At 40.0% G+C, this 18,724-nt stretch overlaps 1 protein-coding gene across 2 annotated transcripts in view; it reads right to left on the reverse strand.

The window, feature by feature from the left end:
• Positions 1–3,051: 3,051 nt before the first annotated feature.
• The window catches only part of HRH4 (histamine receptor H4), a 20,672-nt gene continuing 4,999 nt past the window's right edge, over positions 3,052–18,724 (reverse strand). The window contains exons 2-3 of one of the 2 annotated variants that reach the window (XM_019656147.1): positions 8,646–8,806; positions 3,052–4,074 (exon numbers count right to left, since the gene is read on the reverse strand). In XM_019656147.1, coding sequence (XP_019511692.1) covers positions 3,259–4,074; positions 8,646–8,806 — 977 coding nt within the window. In that variant the 3' untranslated portion in view covers positions 3,052–3,258. The remainder of the gene's footprint in view (positions 4,075–8,645; positions 8,807–18,724) is intronic. The other variant, XM_019656148.1, reaches the window with a different exon arrangement.

Here is an 18,724-nt window from a genome sequence, read left to right on the forward strand (position 1 = left end):
ATACAGACACATGTTTCTAAAAAATGGGATTACATTTTGTTTTCTCTAGAAACATCTACACCAAACTCATAATTATGGTTGCTTCTTCAGTATACGAATTGTTTTATTATTGTCTTTTCCTTTCGTGACAAGTACATATTACTTTTGTTGTAATGAATAACATATTTTAAATTTTTTCCAGTGCAAATTTAAAATATTTGGATTTAAAAACTAGGATTTATATTTCATTTTTAAGGAAAATGCCTAATCATGTCTTTTCAACAACTATCTCCTGAACACCTACAGGGTACCTAGCATTATGTTAAGAAAACCCAAAGTCAGGGCCGGCCGAGTGGCTCAGTTGGTTAAGAGCACAAGCTCTGAGCAACAGGGTCACCAGTTCGATTCCCACATGGGCCAGTGAACTGCGCCACAGCTGAACTGCAGCTGAGCTGCCAACAGGTGGCAGGATGGCTAGTATGGTGATAGCACGTGCTCCTAACAACAAGGTTGCTGGTTCAACTCCCTCATGGGATGATAGGCTATGCCCACCCACAACTAAGATTGAACATGGCACCTTGAGCTGAGCTGCTCTGAGCTGCCGAAGCATGGCCAGATGGCAACTGGACTTGGAGCTGAGCTAGCTGCGCCCTCCACAACTAAGACTGAAGGACAACAACTTGGCTGTTCCCCTTCACCAATTCCCCAACACTGTTCCCCTTCCCCAATTCCCCAATAAAAAATCTTTAAAAAGAAAGAAAGAAAGAAAGAGGACCAGCCGAGTGGTGCATTGGTTAAGAGCTGGCTTGGGATGCCAGCTCTGAGCAGCAGAGCCCTGGTTCGGATCCCACATGAGGGCCAGTGACGCTGCGCCCTCTACAGCTAAGATGGTGAACAACAGTTCGACCCGGAGCAGGGCTGCCGTCAGTCGCTGGCACCGGCGTAGGCTGCAGCCCTTGATGCAGTGGTTTGCCATAAGCTACCGTGTGTGGCCGGCAGCCAGAGTGAGCGGCCAGAAGCTGGTATGAGCTGCAAATAGCCACCGTGAGCAGCCAACCAGAGGCCGGCAACTGATCTGCCTCACCCAGGAATAGCGCAATGATAATACCAACATGGGGCAGTGAAGCAACGTCCTCCACAACTAGACTGAAGAACCAAAGGACAGCAACTTGTCTCTTCCCCTTCCCCTGATTCCCCAGCGCTGTTCCCCTCCCCCAATTCCCCAATAAAATCTTTTTTTTAATTTTTTTTAATTAAAAAAAAAAAAGAAAGAAAGGAAGGAAGGAAGAAAAGGAAAAAACAAAAAAGAAATCCAAAGTCAAATTCCTACCTCAGGGAACCTCAATCATATTGGCAATGTTCAGAGACATCTTTGCAATAAGTAGCTAACACATGATAGACTCTTAATAAACATTTGTGTAATAACTACATGAATGTACCACCAAAAGTGGTTATTTATTCAGTCTTATTTCATAGACTATTAGTCCTTTTCTGTATATTTATTGCACTTACATCGTATTTCACCACTTCTAAGACACACATCACTCATTTTTCAACAACTCTGAAATTTGAATCAGACTTACTATCAATGTGATTTTTTAAAGTATTGTTTCATAGACAATTTGCAACATTTTCTTTTATAGTGGTAAATAAAATAACAGTATGTTTTGCATTGATGACATTTTAGATTGAATGAAGTACAATATATATTACATTTTATATATTTTAGAAAATACACATGAATATGTAGACATGTTTCCCAGAGATTCAACTGAAAAAAGTTTTCATAGGGCCACTCCATTCAATGATCCTTCAAGCCTCCAGTGATCATATGAATTTCACAATTACTAATTTATAAATGTTAAAACCAACAACTGACAAATAACAACTTTATAAAATGTTGTGCATTTATGAGAACTTACTTCTCAAATTTTTAAAATTGCTATCGAATGTTAAACATGTATCTTCTATTTTGAGCTGAATGCAAGACATAATGTACATAAAACTTATGGCATTTCTAAGCATTATGTACTTAAAAGATTTTCATATTTTAGAGTTTGAAATTAATTGTTTAAAATATCTGAGAAATATTAAAATTAATAAACTGTAAAAACTCTGAGAAGTTATAGAAGAAATGCTGATAAAACCTTCTAGGAGAGATTAAATTAACTATGAAATAAAAATGAAATGTATGACAACGACAGGAAAAGAACACTGAAAAAAACAAAAATTAATAATGAAAAAATAACAAAACTCACCAGCCTAATAAAATGTGACTCATCAGTAAGGTATAACCTATATTAACTGCATAATAAAGGAATCATTGTGAGTACTACAATGTAAAACAGTGGGTATACAACTTAAGGACATCAAATAAATACAGAAATGTATTTTATTAATAATTATTGACACACAGTCTATGAATGTTGTACCAGGTACATCAGGTTTCATCATATTGTCCTCTCAGAATTTCTTAGCCTTTCTCTTTCTTTCATGTTTTCTCACAGAGAAGTTTTAGCTGATATGGAAATTTGGAGAAGAGGGCAGGAAAAGATAGGGAAAGCCATCCTTTCAACCCATTGGTGACCGTTGCCTTTCCCTCACCCTCTCATCCTATGATTGCGAGGGCTTCCAGGGTAATTTCACTGAGGACTTTTGAGAGCTGCAGTTACCTACTCTTTCCTCACTATCCCACTCTTCCTTCTTTTCTGGAATTAGGAATATAGAGTCTGGAAGTACGCGATACATGTACCCTACACCCTTCCATCTGGGCACTCCCTCACACCCTGTTCCTGCCAATTCAAACCCCAACTCACCTGCCCACTGAGCATAACAGAGTTGCACAACTCCAGGAAAGAGGGTAATATAGCTAGCTCATTTTTAATTGGATACTTTAGTGAATGGTTTTAAAACTTGATGGGTTTTTGTCACTATAAAATAAAAAGGGAAATTCACTCAAGACTGTAGCAAACCCTAAATATCGGGAAAAAAATCTTGACTTTCACCATCAATGTTATATCAATATCTAAAAGACAGGAAGAGGTGATAACTAAGAAAAATACAGTGCTTTGGTGGCTATGAGCTTAGAAAAATATTATCAATTTCTATTTACACTGTTATTCACCAAAATAATTTTCCACTGACTTTCAGGTTTTGATTTTTTTGTGTGTTACAATTTTATGCATATTTTTGTTAGAGTGAAAAAGGTAAGATAAAAGCCAGATCAAACTCATTTAGGTGAGATTAAGATTAAAATGTATGTAAGTGATAAAAGAATCTTTAAGCAGATACTGGTTGATTGTGTGGTAATATGGGTTGCTTTTTCATACAAAATATTTTCAAGAAAGCCTTCTGAAAACGCTTGTGACACAATGGATACAAAAAAGGATTGACAAAGGAATTACACCACTGAAGCACAAATGTGATCTCGTACAACACTTTTTGAGGACGTCGATTTTGGTCATAAAATGAAAGAACAAACGTGAACAGAGAATAAGGACCCCAGCAAATGGTAAAAACACCTAAGAGAATGGCCAGTGACTTGGCTAATTTCCTGGCTTTAAGCAGTTCAAGATGTTCCCTTTGGTGAAGAGCTAGGCTTTCTGCGTGGGAGAGAGAACCCATTTTGGAAGCAATTATGTCACTATTCTTCTGGGTTCTTATAGAAAACAAGAGACTACTCTTTCTCTCTCGTCTCTTGAAATGAAGGGACACTGCTGCTTCCTTTGGTTCGGCAAGAGATGCCCTTGAAAACAGTCCATACTTGAATGTGCGTTCAGAGTTACTGGAACAGGTAGAAGAAGTGAGTCCAGGATGGCTTTGCCACCTACTGAGATGACCACGCTTCCAGAGTCTCCAGTAAATATAAATGTTGAAATAAGCCACTAAGAAAACTGGGGCCAGGAATTCGAAGAATGATGTAATGGCAAGGATATACCATTTTGAAATGAATCCAGCTTCACAGTGCTCCCTGTCTCTCTTCCATGAGTCTGAAACTATAATTATTGGCCCATGCACTAAGAAGGCGAGCACCCAGATGGCTACCATCAGAGCCACAATCTTGCGGATCCCAGTGTGTTGAGCTCTGTAAGATACCTAAAAGAAGCCAAATATATTATTTTCAATGTTATGAACATATGCTGAGTGCATAAAGCATACCATAGGCTCTCAGGAGTTTCAGGGATATTCAAAAAGTCAAGACATTAACTCGACCTGGGTAACATGATGTGGACCAGGATAGAGGGTTCGATTTCAGTACAGCCTGGACCAAGATGCAGACTTCCTTAGTGATTTTCAAGGAGAAGGTTTTAACTTTCAAGGTTAAACCTCTTAAAACTACAGAACATGTCAAAATCTGAATTGTTAAACAACTGAAACTGGGTGTGCCTTCTCACAGTGTTTCCCAATCTGCCAGCTGGGTCATGACCAGCATATTTTTTAATGAAATAAAGTAGTCAACATCAGAATGCATCACACATCATCAGGTATATATTGTTTGATGAAACTTTTGCTTTGGGAATATAGGTATATGTATAGATAGAGAAATGCATGTACTGAATCACAGTGTAAAATGTAATTCACTTCTCATGGTAGTCACAGTCAAAAAAGTTTGAAAGCAACAGGATTTCCTGATTCTAATATAGGAAGAATCTACTCTGCAGTTTATGCTGATTCCTTAAGGTGGGATCCAAAAGAGAAAGAAAAACTCTTACATCACTTCCAATAAAATGACGCATAAAAAGAAAGAAGTTTAAACCTGCTGTAGAAAGATACTACAGTGTTACTGAGCATTATCAAATCAATTCTTTCTATAATGTTTCCACCTGACAAAAATGGTGCCAAAGCTATGATGGGTAGCCATTTTGAGAGACATGGCTGTGGCAAGTGCCACAATCTTTTTTAAAGGTGAAGAATGTTCTAGATCCACTTGGTCAAAAGGGCAGGCTTCTAAAAGGAGCGATGAGGTTCTATCAGTGAGGATTGCTCTCAGGTCACAAGACCCATGATCTTTGATACATCCTGAAATTTTCAAGAATATTTTCTATAAGAAATGTAAAGACACCCAAGACCAACCACTCTATCTGAAGGATAAACATATGAATCAAGAATTTTCTGAGGGGGCCTGTAACAGACAACCTCTTTGAACTTCTTTTAGATAAGCAAGGTTCCTTCCAGCTCAAATGTTCCACGTTTCTCTGATTTCCTCACTTGAGGGAAAAGAAATTATCTACTCATGAAATTGCACCATGCCTCCCTTTCACCATCTCTCTTGTACTGTTTTCTCTGTGAGTTTTTAAGTCTCGTTCTGCACTGTTTTCTTATTTTTATTGCAAGGGTGCAACATTGCCCAGCACTGTCTCTCTTTGATGGATTATACATGCTGGGAAGGGCTCACCAATTGGCTAGAAGTAAGAGGAAACTAGTTGGTCTTTTTTTTTTTTTAACTGAGTTATTTTTAAAAACTGCAGGGAAGTGTTTTTTGTTGGTTTTTTTTTTCCAAATTACTGGTATTTCTGAGGCTAAGCTAAAATGCATATGGTGCTGACCAGAAACTCCTATGTATGATAGGCTTTTTTGCCTTCTGCTTCTCATGCCACTAATTAATACATCTTTTGCACTAAATCTAATGATTATGAAGATGGTAACAATACCCAGATGGTCATAAAACTGCATTTAGTTTTTTAATTGCTCTGTTCAGCCTTTATAATGATATGATGCAATATGCTGGAAGGTGATCTCTTTTCTATTATGCATGAGGTCAAAGGGGATCATGGACATCCAAGGGAATTGAGAAGGTAATGCCAATCTCTTCATCCCAGCAGAGCATTTTTGACAGACAGCTCAAGCATTGTTTGAACCCAGGCTCAGGACAGTTGGGAGTGTCCTCCCTGAAATCAGTCTCTGGCCCAGTTCTCACCCGCTGCAGATGAGGTCCATTATTCAGGACATTGCCTTTTCCACCGCAACAATATTTCTCATGGTCTTGATTTTACCACCAAGCTTTTTTCATCTGCAGGTAAGGAAATACTCTCCTCTTACTCTCTTAACCCTGCATACATTTCAATTTTCATTTCTTCCAGCTACACTGTTCTACTTTCCCCCACCCACTCTTGCTTCAGCGCCGGGATCTCCCCGTCCAGAAAACTTGTCTGAGCACTATAATCTTGTGCTACCATCTGCATTGAGCCTTCCTTTTCCAAATTATTGTCAGATTTCCATTTCTGAGGCTTAGCATACCACCCTGCCTTATTATACTGTCACCTCTACTTTTAGCTACAGCAAGAGCTCACCTTCCCCATGACTGCTTCCTACAAGTTCCAGTGGGCTTTGAAGGATTCTTTCAGGTTTCACACAGCTGTGTTGAAACCCTTAGCCAACAGAGGTGCAAATGCTGCTTGAGCAGCCCATACAAGCATTCATGCACTGGTGTGTGGAGCTCTTGTTAGACACTTAACTCTGGGCTGTGTATTAGGAAGCTGGGATCCAGCTGACCTGGCCCTCACCAAGTTTATAGCCTGCAGTGCCAGAAAAATTCCTCAGAGTAAGACCAGGAAACAAACACACCCATTTGCTCTCTGCATATCACTCCTCATCTCTGTAATTTCTAATCACTATTTTCTAACTGGGTAAGCTGTCTATCACCTTTCCACAAACCTAAGGTAGACCCAAGAGTTTGGACATTCTGTGAAGCAAGTCCCAGTGAAGATTAAAAAGAAATATTCAATCAGAAAGAAAGAAAATGAGAAACAGCTTTTTGAAACTGTTTTTCAAACATTTTGACTGTCACCTAAAGTAAGAAATACATTTTATATCTTAACCAAGTATACAGAAAAAAGTATTCATAAAGCAATACTTACCTTTATTATGTGCAAGGTACTCTGATATTTTATACTCTAATTTTTTTATTCTATTCTATTCAGCTCCTTTTTGTATTTTTTTCATTAAAAAATAAGTGACTGGTCAAAACCCACTGAACTGATTTCATGATTCAATAATGGATCTTGAGACCTGCCATTTGAAAAACATGAGATTATACATATCTGAATTGCTCATCCAAACTTCTCTGCACTCTCTCCACAGTTTGTCTAGTACAAATTGAACTCTGGTGCCAAAGAAGTACCCAAAGCCATCCTCCCCTTCTTTCTAGCCATATGGTGGCTCAGCTAGAGACCACATTTCCCAGCTTTCCTTGTAGTGAGATGGGACCATGTGACTAAGTTCCACCAATAAAATGTGAGTGGAAATGCCTGTTGATTGTGTACTACCTGGTTAAAAGAAAATCCTTCGCCCTAGACTTCTGCCCTTTGCCCTTCCTTTCTAGAACCTGGAGTCACAACAACCTGACTTTGACCATGCAGAGGAGGACTATGACCTAGAGAAAGGGTGAGCAAACTACTGTCCATGGAAAATGTGACCACCACCTGTTTACATCAATAAAGTTTCATTGTGAAGTCCCCCCATTTTTTTTTTTTACATGTTACCTAGGGCTGTTTTTGTGCTATAACAGCAGATTTGAGCAGTCGCAGCAGAGACCACAGGTCCCTTTATAGTAAAAATTTGCTGACCCCTGCCCTAGAGGATGCAGATCTGCCCTGCTAGCCTGGATCCCTGGGTTAGTCCCTGGAGCACACCCTTCAATGGTTCCTGGATTATTCTGTGAGAGAAAATATAGTTCTATCTTATTTGAACCTTTGTTACAGCACTTTATCCTTGTCTCATCCAATATACCCTCTCAATCCTGTCTGCCTCCAAACTGCACAGCTCTCCCAAGCCAGGGTTGTCACTGTTCTCTAAATGCCTCCAGCACCACACTTAGCCCATTCAACTGAATCCATTTGTTTACAAATCTGTCCCCACATTAGACTTTATGTGTCTCAAAAATAGAGATTCTGCTGATTCATTTCTTTACTCCAGCACTTAGCAAAGTCCCTGTCACACAGTAGTCTCCCAAAGATTTGGGTCCCTGGGACTCAGGAGTAAAGGAAGTTTCTCATCGAGGCCTCACTGCCCCATATTTCTATGGTCCCTTAATTGCATCAAGGACAAGTTTTCTCCTTTCTTCTATTGCTGATAAACTTAGCTTGCTTAAGACTTGTCACTAACTCATTGATGAGGCTATTCTAATTCTTAGGTAAGTTCAGGCTTTCTTGACATGTGTCCTAAACTGGCATTGGGACTTGACCTTTCTTGCTAGTTCTATTTTATAACCTATAGCTTATTTGTATACTGTCTTTTCCTTTGGCCATTCAAAATTTATTTTCTCATGACATTCATAAGTCTGGGAGTCTTTCTCCTTGCCCATCAAGTTTCATCCTCAGGAAAATATTCAAGTCTCAATTTGTCTAAGGAGTCAAACTGATAAACCGATGGTGAGCCTCATATATATCCAATCTACTATGGATTCAACTTCTGACAACTTGCTTTGAATTTTCTCTGATGACTTCACATTTTAGTAGCACAAAGGGGACTGACTTATCCAGATCACATGCAGAAAATGTTCACTAAGAGCCAATAAGAACTTAGTGCTAGATAACAAAAGGATAATCAGGCTCCTCTATGAGTTTGTCAATTAAACAAAAAAATTAGACTTAACAAATTTTGCTTGGGGACCCAAAATTTATAAGTATATACTCTTTTAAAGAAGATAAATCAATGGTTTAACTTACAGCATTTGAGACTGACTGGTATCGATCATAGGTGATAAGTACAATGTTATACACAGATGCTGTACACAAAAGATAGTCAATAGTGAGCCATAATACACAGATTTTATCAAATTTCCAATCAAACAGCCTGTAAGGGATGTACAAAGGAATGGAGATCACACCTGCACAGGGGAAAAATAAGGGTAAAAGAATAGCACATATCAATGAAAACAAAGAGGCATAGTACACAATACAATGATGTATCTGAATTGACCAAAAATGTCTTGATTATAATCAAGAATTTAGAAATTCATGGTATTCATCAACAAACTAAGGACTGATTTCCTGTACATTTTTTAAATACCGTTTTTGTAATAGCTGTCAAAAACACAATACCTTCAATGGCTCCTTATTACTTTCCAAATTAAGTTCAGGTCCCAACCTATATTTCCAGCCACATACAGCACAAATCATCTTCATGTTCATGATCCAGTCCAAACAGGACAAGACACTCTTCCCTCAAACACATCCCACATCTTCACATCTCTCTGCCTTTGCCAACATCATTCTTTCGTCCTAGAATGTCCTCCTCTCTTCTACTGAGAAATCTATTTACTTCCTTCTCATTCTTCACTTCAAAAATGACTTCTTTCTTCTCATCTTTCTTAGAACTTCTTTGGCAGAAGTGACTCCTCTATCACTTGCACTCTCCTGACACTTTAATTATCTCTCCTACTTTTATGTACAAAAACATTCTACTTTATATTGTCATCATTTTTTAACTTGTTTCTCCAGAGGTTTGGGACCATGTTGTAAGTCAGTCTTTGTATTTTTCACATCTAGAGTTGACCAAAATGGCTTGCACGTTTAACTTAAATAAATGAATAACTGTTAACATATATTGCACAATTAACCATATGCCAGATATTGTGCTATGTGTGTTACATATATCATCTCATTTAACTTTCATAGAAACTTTGTGAGGTAGAGACCCTGCTGAATTCAATAAAGAACCTGTAGCTCAAAAAAGAAGACATAATTAACTCAAGGTCCACTCAACAAGTAAGTGAAAGATTGAATTTGAAACCAAGCAATGTGATTTCAGAACCTTGATTTTACCACTACCTTTCCCTGAATAAACAAATACATAAGTGATACCACTAAGCACTGAACCTGCTTAACTGTGAAAAAATGACTAAACTGAGCTCCCTTTCCTTTAGCTTTGTTAGGCAATCTTAATTGCATTGACCTTTCATACAGGTGGCACTAGTCAATGAAACCATAATCTATTAAATGGAAGCGCAATTGAACTCTTATTTTGTTGAGTATCTTTATATTTTATCAGGGACTTGCAGAATTTCCCATATTTTATATCAGAACTAAATAAGCCTATTATAAAGAACAATAGTAAAGCTAAAAGAAAGAAAAAGGAAAGGGAAGGATGAAGGAAGCACTGTATTTCTCCCAAAACAAGAAACCATGAGAATATAATGGTATGGTTTCAGAATTAGTGAAAGAAAATGCAGAACTTGGTATTCTGTAAACCTAGGTTTACACCCAAATATGAGAGATAAGACACCATAGAAATGAAGAGCTGTGTGGTCAGTTCTTATATGTAGTTCAAATTGCCTGCTTGTTTTATGTTTCAATTATATTTTTAATGATAACTAAGCTTCTTTATGGTGCTTTCCATCTGTGTGTGTGTGTGTGTGTGTGTGTGTGTGTGTGTGTGTGTGTGTGCGCGCGCGCACATGCACATGCACGTATCTAAGATATAAAATAAGTCAACAGGTTCACCAGGCATAAATCAAAATATCTTCAAAATAGAGGCATTCATTATATTTTGACCCAGAGTTGTAACATCCAACGTCCCCCAACTTAGTATTTTTTATACACACACTCATTTCCTCCACAGATTGAGAAAGAATAATGCAAACGTCAGTAATCATTTGCATCACAGGCACTCCTATCTGTTTAAAGGTTAAAGGAAGAATTTGAATTAAATAAGCTTTTCACACTCTTTCTGAATAGATGAAAGAGGAAGGGTGTGTCCAAAACCTTAGGAGCTCCTTGAAATAGCAGTTAGCTTAAAACAGGCTCAATTTATTCTTTTTGTTTTAATGAAAGCCTGCTGTCACCTTGTGTTCTACATGTTTTAGTACAAATGCCATGTTCAGTTCCTGTTGAATGGTGATGTTTGTGGCTCATTCCAAAGGAGTTTCAAAAACTGTGAATCAAAAATATTTCTATGATATACCAGCCTAAAGAGTTCTACAACTTTCACTCTGAAATCATGCTTCTGGGTCAAATGGACTTGATAAGTAAAACTAAGAGCTAGTTCCTTAAAAAGAGCAATAAGCCTTTGGCATGAGAAATTAAGGGGAGGGGGAAGTGAGAAAAAACAAACTATATTTTAAAATGGTGGTGAAGGGGGTGGGGGAAAGGAGGTGAAGGAACAGGGGGAGGAGAGAAAGAAGGGGAAGGAAGATGAGAAGAAAAGCCCTATAAGACCCTAGATGGCTTCTCCACCCTAGCTGCCCCCCATCTCTCCAGTCTTACCTCCTGCTACTCCTTCCACCCCTCACTCTCTCCACTTCAGCCCTCTGGCCTCAAATACAACACACACCCACTGCCTCAGATCCTGGCACTTTCCTGGGTGTGATATGCTCTCCTGCCAGAGCGCTCCTTCTGTTTGTTCAAATCTCTCAATCAGTGAATTCTATCTACCCCTGAAGTTTAAATTGCAACCTACACATCAAACACACATTCCTCAACATTGCTGTTTTTCTCAACAGCAGTGATCACCCTCTAAAATGTTATGTAATTTTATTTACTGATTTATATCATTCATTGTCCATTTCCCCACCTCCACCCTCAGCAGAAACAGAAGCAACATGAGGGAAGGAATTTTTGTCTGTATTTTCACTGCTATATCCCAAGTACCTTAAAGAGTCCCTGAGGATGAGGACAGGGAAGCCCAGTTTGCTTGAAATTGCCACCAGTATGGTATTGTCTCTTCTTTCTGAAGACAGCTAAGACACTACATCATTCATAAGAAAATGATCATCTGAAGGTGGGGGAAACTAAAAGCCCCCAGTGAATTCTTTGGGCCAACAGAAGACTGTGTGGATAACAGCGAGTGCATAGAGGATGTTATGGACTGAACATTTGTGTCCCCCCAAAATTCATACATTGAAGCCTTAATCACCAATGTGGCTATATTTGGAGACAGGGCCTATACGAAGGTAATTAAACTTAAATGAGTTCATAAGGGTGAAGCCCTAACCCAACAGGATTAATGTCCTTATAAGAGGAAACACCAGAGAGCTTGTCTGCTTGCCTTCATTCCATGTACACTCAGAAGAAAGTCTAGGTAAGGATGCATCAACAAGGCAGCCATCTACAAATGAGGAGAGCTCTCTCAGGCATAAAATCAGCTGGCACTTTGATCTGGAACTTCCTAGCCTCAGAACTATGAGAAAGTAAATTGCTATTGTGTAACTCCTAACTATGGTTGTTTTGTTGTGGCAGCCCAAGCTGACTAACTCGGAGTGAAAGAGAAGAGTCCTGAACAGAGGCATGAAGGTGCTAAAGATAAACTTTGCCATCCTGAAAATGTGATTCAGACTCAGGGCAACAACATTTGCCCTTGAAGATCTTGTCTGGGCCATCTACCCATAGTCATATAGACCATAAACACCATACAATTGTCAATGTGAAAAAGTTCCCCATAGATGGAAACATCAATCATGAGATACCAGTCTTATAGATATTTATATAGACATAGATAGCATGTTTTTCCCCCCTAGAATAGTGTATAGATAAGATGTATTTGTATCAATGTAGCTGGTACTGACATTTTTCCTCAATAAATCTTTGCTATTTCCAATAAAGATGGCAGAGTAAGTAAACACTGTGCTAGCCTCCTCTCACAACCACATCAAAATTACATTTAAACTACAGAACAACTATCACTGAGAATTGCCTGAAATCTAGCTGAACAGAAGTTCTACCTCTAAGGACATACAGAATAAGCCACCATGAGACTGATAGGAGGGGCAGGGACGCAAAATGGGCTGGTCCCACATCCATGTGTGACTGGTAAAAATCGGGAGGGACAGCTCGGCTGCAGAGCTCCCCCCAGAGGAATGAGGAGTTTCAGCCCCACACCAGGCTCCCCACCCTAGAGTTCTAGTGCCAAGGAAAGATGTCCCCATAACTTCTGGCTGTGAAAACCAGGGGCGATTGTGGCTGAGTGACACGAGAGTGGCTGGAGTAACAGACACTCCTCCTAAAGGGCCTGCACATGGATAGACTCACTGACAGACTCACTCACTCAGAGCTCCAGGGTTGGGGCAGTAGCTGGAAAGGTGCCAGGGACATACAGGGTGGAGCTGAGTTGCCTGGCTTCAGGACAAGGGCTGGAGGGGCAGCTTTCTGCCAGACAGAAGTGCTGATAAAACCCGTTGTTTCTTTGTTGAGCCCTCCCAGTGTCTAGATAGCGGCAGCCAACATATCTGAGCCTCCAACCACCTGGCTAACACCATTTATCTGCCCCGCCCTGGTGGCTCCTGAGACCTCACCCCACCCAATTCTCAGGCACATTCAAGCCACTTCCAGTGGCTTTCCATACAAACAGCCTGCCTTGGCTCATGTTGCAGACTTTCTTAAAATTTCTCAAAGGTTCGCAAAACCCAAGCAAGCAGCATCTGGCTTCAGCATGTCCCATACCTTTGACTGAGCAGCCCTAAACCTGGCACAAACAGGAGCCAGCCTCAGTTTGCAGTTTGGCCTCCCAAGGCATCTCCAAGCCCTGCATGGGTGGTGGCCGACTGCAGGTTGCTTTGTGGCTCCTGCCAGGTGGCCCCAGGCAGGGCACAGGCTGAGGCTGAACTTGACCTGCTGCAGGGGCCCTCCCAGGAGGCCTCAGGGCTGGCATGCCTGGTGTCCAGCTTTGGACTGAGCCAAAACATCACTCAGCCACCTCCAAGGATGACACATGCATAGGGAAGACTGGGCAGGAACCAGAGCCCTGCTAAAGTGAATCCCACTCCATATGGTCAGCCCCTGCATAATACTGTAGTCATGGCCAGTCCTCACAACCAATCAGCCTGAGAGTCAATCCCTCCCATTGAGTGCAAATAGCAACCAAGTCTCAATTACTACAGGAGGGAACACACAATCCACACAAGTGACACACCTGGAGTACCCAGCTCTGGTGAGAATGTGCCACTGGACCCCACAGAACAAATACTACATACACCACTCTACCAAGACTGGGAGCCATAGTAGCTCTACCTAATACATAAAAACAAATCCAGGAGGCAGCCAAAATGGTGAGACAATGAAACATGTCCCAAATGAAAGAACAGAACAGAACTCCAGAAAAAGGACTAGACAAAATGGACACAAGCAATCTACCAGATACAGAGCTCATAACACTAGTTATAAGGATGCTCAATGATCTCAGTGAGAACTTCAACAAAGAGATACTAAACAAAAATATGGAGGTAGGAAATATAAAAAAGAACCAGTTATAAATGAAAAACACAATCACTGAAAAAAGGAATACACTGGAATTAACAGTAGATTAAATGAAGCAGAGGGTCAAATCAGCAATTTAGGAGATAAGGTGCATAAAACACCCAATCAGAACAGCAGAAAGAAAAAAGAATCCAAAAATAAATTAGGATAGTTTAAGGAGCCTCTGGGACAACATCAAGCATATCAACATTCACATCATAGGGGTACCAGAAGGAGAAGACAGAGAGCAAGGAATTGAAAACCTATTTGAAGAAATAATGAAAAAAAAAACTTCCCTAACTTGGTAAACCCATACAAGCTCAGGAAGTGCAGAGTCCTAAACAAGATGAACCCAAAAAGGTGCACACCAAGACACATTATAATTAAAATGCCAAATGTTAAAGACAAAGGGAGAATCTTAAAAGCAACAAGAGAAAAGTAGTTAGTTACCTACAAGGGAGCTCCCATAACACTGTCAGCTGGTTTCTTAACAGACACTGCAGGCCGAAGGGATTGGCACAAAACATTCCAAGTGATGAAAGGCAAGGACTTAAAACCAAGATTACTCTACCCAGCAATGCTGTCATTTAGATTAGAAGAACAGATAAAGAGCTTCTCAGACAAGAAAAAGCTAAAGAGTTTATTACTACCAAACCAGTATTGCAAAAAATATTAGAAGGACTTCTTTAAGACAAATATTTTTAAAAGGTCAAAAATATGAATAATAAAATGGAAATAACTACATATCTACCAACAATTATTTTAAATGTAAATGGATTAAATGCTTCAATCAAAAGATAGGGTGGCTGAATGGATAAGAAAACAAGATTCTTGGGCCGGCCAATTGGCTCAGTTGGTTAAGAGCTCTCTCAAGAGTTTGAGCTCTGAGCAACAGCGATTCGATTCCCAGCCTGAGCTGCACTGCCACTGAGCTGCCAACAGGTGGCAGGATGGCTCAGCTAAAAAAAAAAAAACTGAAAGAAAACAAGATTCTTACATGTGCTGTCTACAAGTGACTCCCTTCAGCTCATATTGTGCTGAGTGGAGTAAGTCAGGCAGAGAAAGACAGATGCAATGTGATTCACTTATGTGTGGAATCTAAAGAACAAAATAAACAAACAAACAAAATAGAAACAAACTCATAGGTACAGATAACGTGTTGATGGTTGCCAGATGGGAGGGGGTAAGGGGGGGATGAAAAAGGGGAAGGGAATAAGATGTACAAATTTGTTGTTTCAAAGTAATCACGGGGATGTAGAGTATAGCATAAGGAATATAGTCAATAATATGGTAATAACTATGTGTAGTTTCAGGTGGGTACTACATTAGTCAGGGGGATCACTTCTTAAATTATATAAATAAATGTCTAACCACTAGGCTGTACACCTGAAATGAATATGAAATAATATTGAATGTCAACTGTAGTTGAAAAACTTTAAAAAGGGGTGAAAAATGGTGGTGAGGGGGAATAAGAGGTCCAAATTTCCAGGTATAAAACAAATAAGTCATGGGGTGTAATGTATAGCATGTGGAATACAATCAATAATATTGTGATAGTTGCATCTGGTGCCTCTGGCCGCACACTGTAGACCTCTGGATGGGGTAAGAGGGGTTGAAATGGGGCAGAGGGCGCTCTTCTTACTGGCTTCAGGGTTCTTCGGTTCTTCGGTCTCAGGTGGAGGTCAGGAGGGCCCAACCTTTGTTTCCTTACCCATCTGTGTTCTGTTGGGTGAATAGGAACGACAACGGGGCTGCTTTCCTGCCTCCCAGACCCAACTCTGTTGATCAGAAGTGGCTGTGGTGCCCAGGCACTGGCAGCCCCCAAGGGTAAGAACTGCAGTGAGCTGGGGACCAGGCCGGGGAGAGAGACCCAGCTTGAGGGGCTCCTCTCTTGGCGCTGGCTTCCTGGGCGGGTGGCCAGCGTTCCACCCCTGACCCAGACTTTGCCCAGACCTGGGGCTCAAGGTAAAAGGAGAGAGGTGCCAGGCAGTTACCAAGGAGATGGAGAAACTGTCTCAGACTGGAGGAGACAAAGGAGACATGACAACGAAACACAGGGAGGGGGTCCTGCATCACAAAAACAACAGTAGGGGGAAAAATGGGGAAATCAGAATACAGCCTGCAGTTTAGTTAATAGTATTCCAAAATTCATGTCTTCTTTTTGTAATTGTACTGTGGTTATGCCAATGCTAACAGTAGGGGGAGCTGGTGCTCTCCAGAAACTATAATACTATTTGGCATCTCTTCTGTAAGTCTAAAATTATTTCAAATTAAAAGTTTTAAAAAATCAAAAAAAAATAATAATAATATTGTGATAGTGTCAGATGGTTCCTAGACTTATCATGTTGCTCACTTCTTTAGGTATATAAATGTTGAATAACTATGGTATACACCTGAAACCAATATAACATTGTATGTTAGCTATATTTTAATAAAAATTTATTAAAAAATAAAATAGCATCCTCAAAAGAAAAAAAATATTTGCTTTCCAATATTCAATTTAGTCTGGAAGCTACTCTGGTGCCACAAATTTAGATTCTCTATAGGAGGCCAGTTCTGAAACACATGAGAAAAGAGCACTCAATCAGAATGCTCACAATACTGAGCACATGTGATGCTCTAATCTGCCATCACCACATGGTTCTGGAGCTCTAGGTCTCATGACCCCAAATATTAAGAATTGCTGGCCTAAAGCTACGGAAACCCTCCTATGAGCTCCTCTCTGGTTCACCACCGCAGTCATGAGGTCCTACTGGCTCAGAGCTGAACAGCACACTTCTGAGCAAGACAATGGAAAAAGGACAGTGTTAACACAAAACTCAAATCTTGTTACAAAAGACTCTCAGAGACTGCCCTAATTCTTATGTTTTTGTGCAAATACAGACATATCTTGCTTTATTGCGCTTTACAGATGCTGCATTTTCATTAACACTGAGGCAAGACGTTCCACCAGCAAAAAGATTACAGCTCACTGAAGTCTCAGATGATGGTTAGCGCTTTTAGCAGTAAAGTATTTTTTAATTAAGGTATGTACACTGTTTTTTGACATAATGCCATTGCACACTTAGACTACAGTACAATGTAAACATAACTTTTATATGCACTGAGAAACCAAAAAGTTAGTGTGGATCACTTTATTGTGATATTTTATTGTGGTGGTCTGAAATGAAACCCAAAATATCTCCAAGATATGCCTGTATTATGTTAAATAAGTGAACTCCTGGAGGAAGTTAGCAGGTGTGAAGTATGAGACTGATAGATAAATAGAGACTGATCTGCATCTGACTGCTCTTATCAGTAGCAAAGCCATCTTTTTTCCCACCTATCTGCTGATGGAGGGCAACCACCAGGATGTATAACTACTTCTGGAGGGTCATATCACATCTGCGTATTATGGTGCTCAAGCCCACGATGGTGGAGCTGCCATGATACTGATGGGGCTGCCATACACATAGGCACTCCATACTTAACTGGAGCCATCTTTGTTCAAAAGATGAGCTTTAGGCCTCAGGCTCTCTCCTTTGAGTAAGTTTTATCCCATCTCTCCCTACCACCAGGTATTCAGGACCTCATTCATTTGGGGCTAAATGAGTGAGGTCAAAATACATAATTGACTTTAAGTGCTCATTGTCATCTAAAAGTTGTACAGCTCTGTGAAGAAGAAAGAAAGGAATTCGTATATTGATGGCAGAATGTTCTTTATCTTTATGAGAATGCATTTGTATATTTGTACCTATTTATGTGAGCATAAGAATGATAAGAAGGATTTGTATGAATTTTCTAATGTTGGTTACCTGGAGGGGCAGAATTGAGGCGAGAAATGGGGAGACGGTTGCATTTTTTAAATACTTCTATGCTCGTTAGCCGCCTTTATCTGTGATCCTGTCATTTCTATATCATGACTTCTAAATCAATCTCTCCAGCTAGAAAATTTCTCCATAAGTTTTATCAGTGCAAATCTGGAAGCATAAGCTGCCCTCCCAAAATGTTGCCTCTTTCTATTAAGAGTTTTATACTTTTCTTAGTCACCAGAACTCCATTTCTAACCCATCATTCTCTTTCTCCTGCCCAAGCCCACCCTTGCAGGTCTGCGTCCCAGACTTCTTTTTCCACCTTCACCCTAGCTCAGGGCCTTGCTACACGACTTCTGTCTCAATTGCAGCTTGGTCTCTGAAACCAAGATGCCCTCTGCTCTAGCTTCTCCCACCTACTATATCCTTTCTGATGCCTCTCAGGTAAAGCTTCAACCCATCCAATCATTCACCTGCTTTAAAATTTTTTCAATCTCCATATTGCTGCTGACTAAACTCCAATCCAGACTCACATTAGTATTCAAGGACCTTCACTATATAAATTCCAAACACTCTGACTTCATCCCCTACTGTTCCCACACAGCCATTGCGCACCAGTCAGCCTGAAGCCCACACTTAGGAACATACCCACCATGTTCCAGGCCATAAACTAAGTATTCTATGAGTTTTGTTTTATTTTACTATAAATGTAAGCATTTACGTAGCTATAGACAATGACAGATTAAATTATGCTAGAAGCTCCTAAAAAACAATATCATCAACTGA

Source organism: Hipposideros armiger, unplaced genomic scaffold, assembly GCF_001890085.2.
Source record: "Hipposideros armiger isolate ML-2016 unplaced genomic scaffold, ASM189008v1 scaffold_255, whole genome shotgun sequence".
In the NCBI taxonomy this organism is placed as follows: domain Eukaryota; kingdom Metazoa; phylum Chordata; class Mammalia; order Chiroptera; family Hipposideridae; genus Hipposideros; species Hipposideros armiger.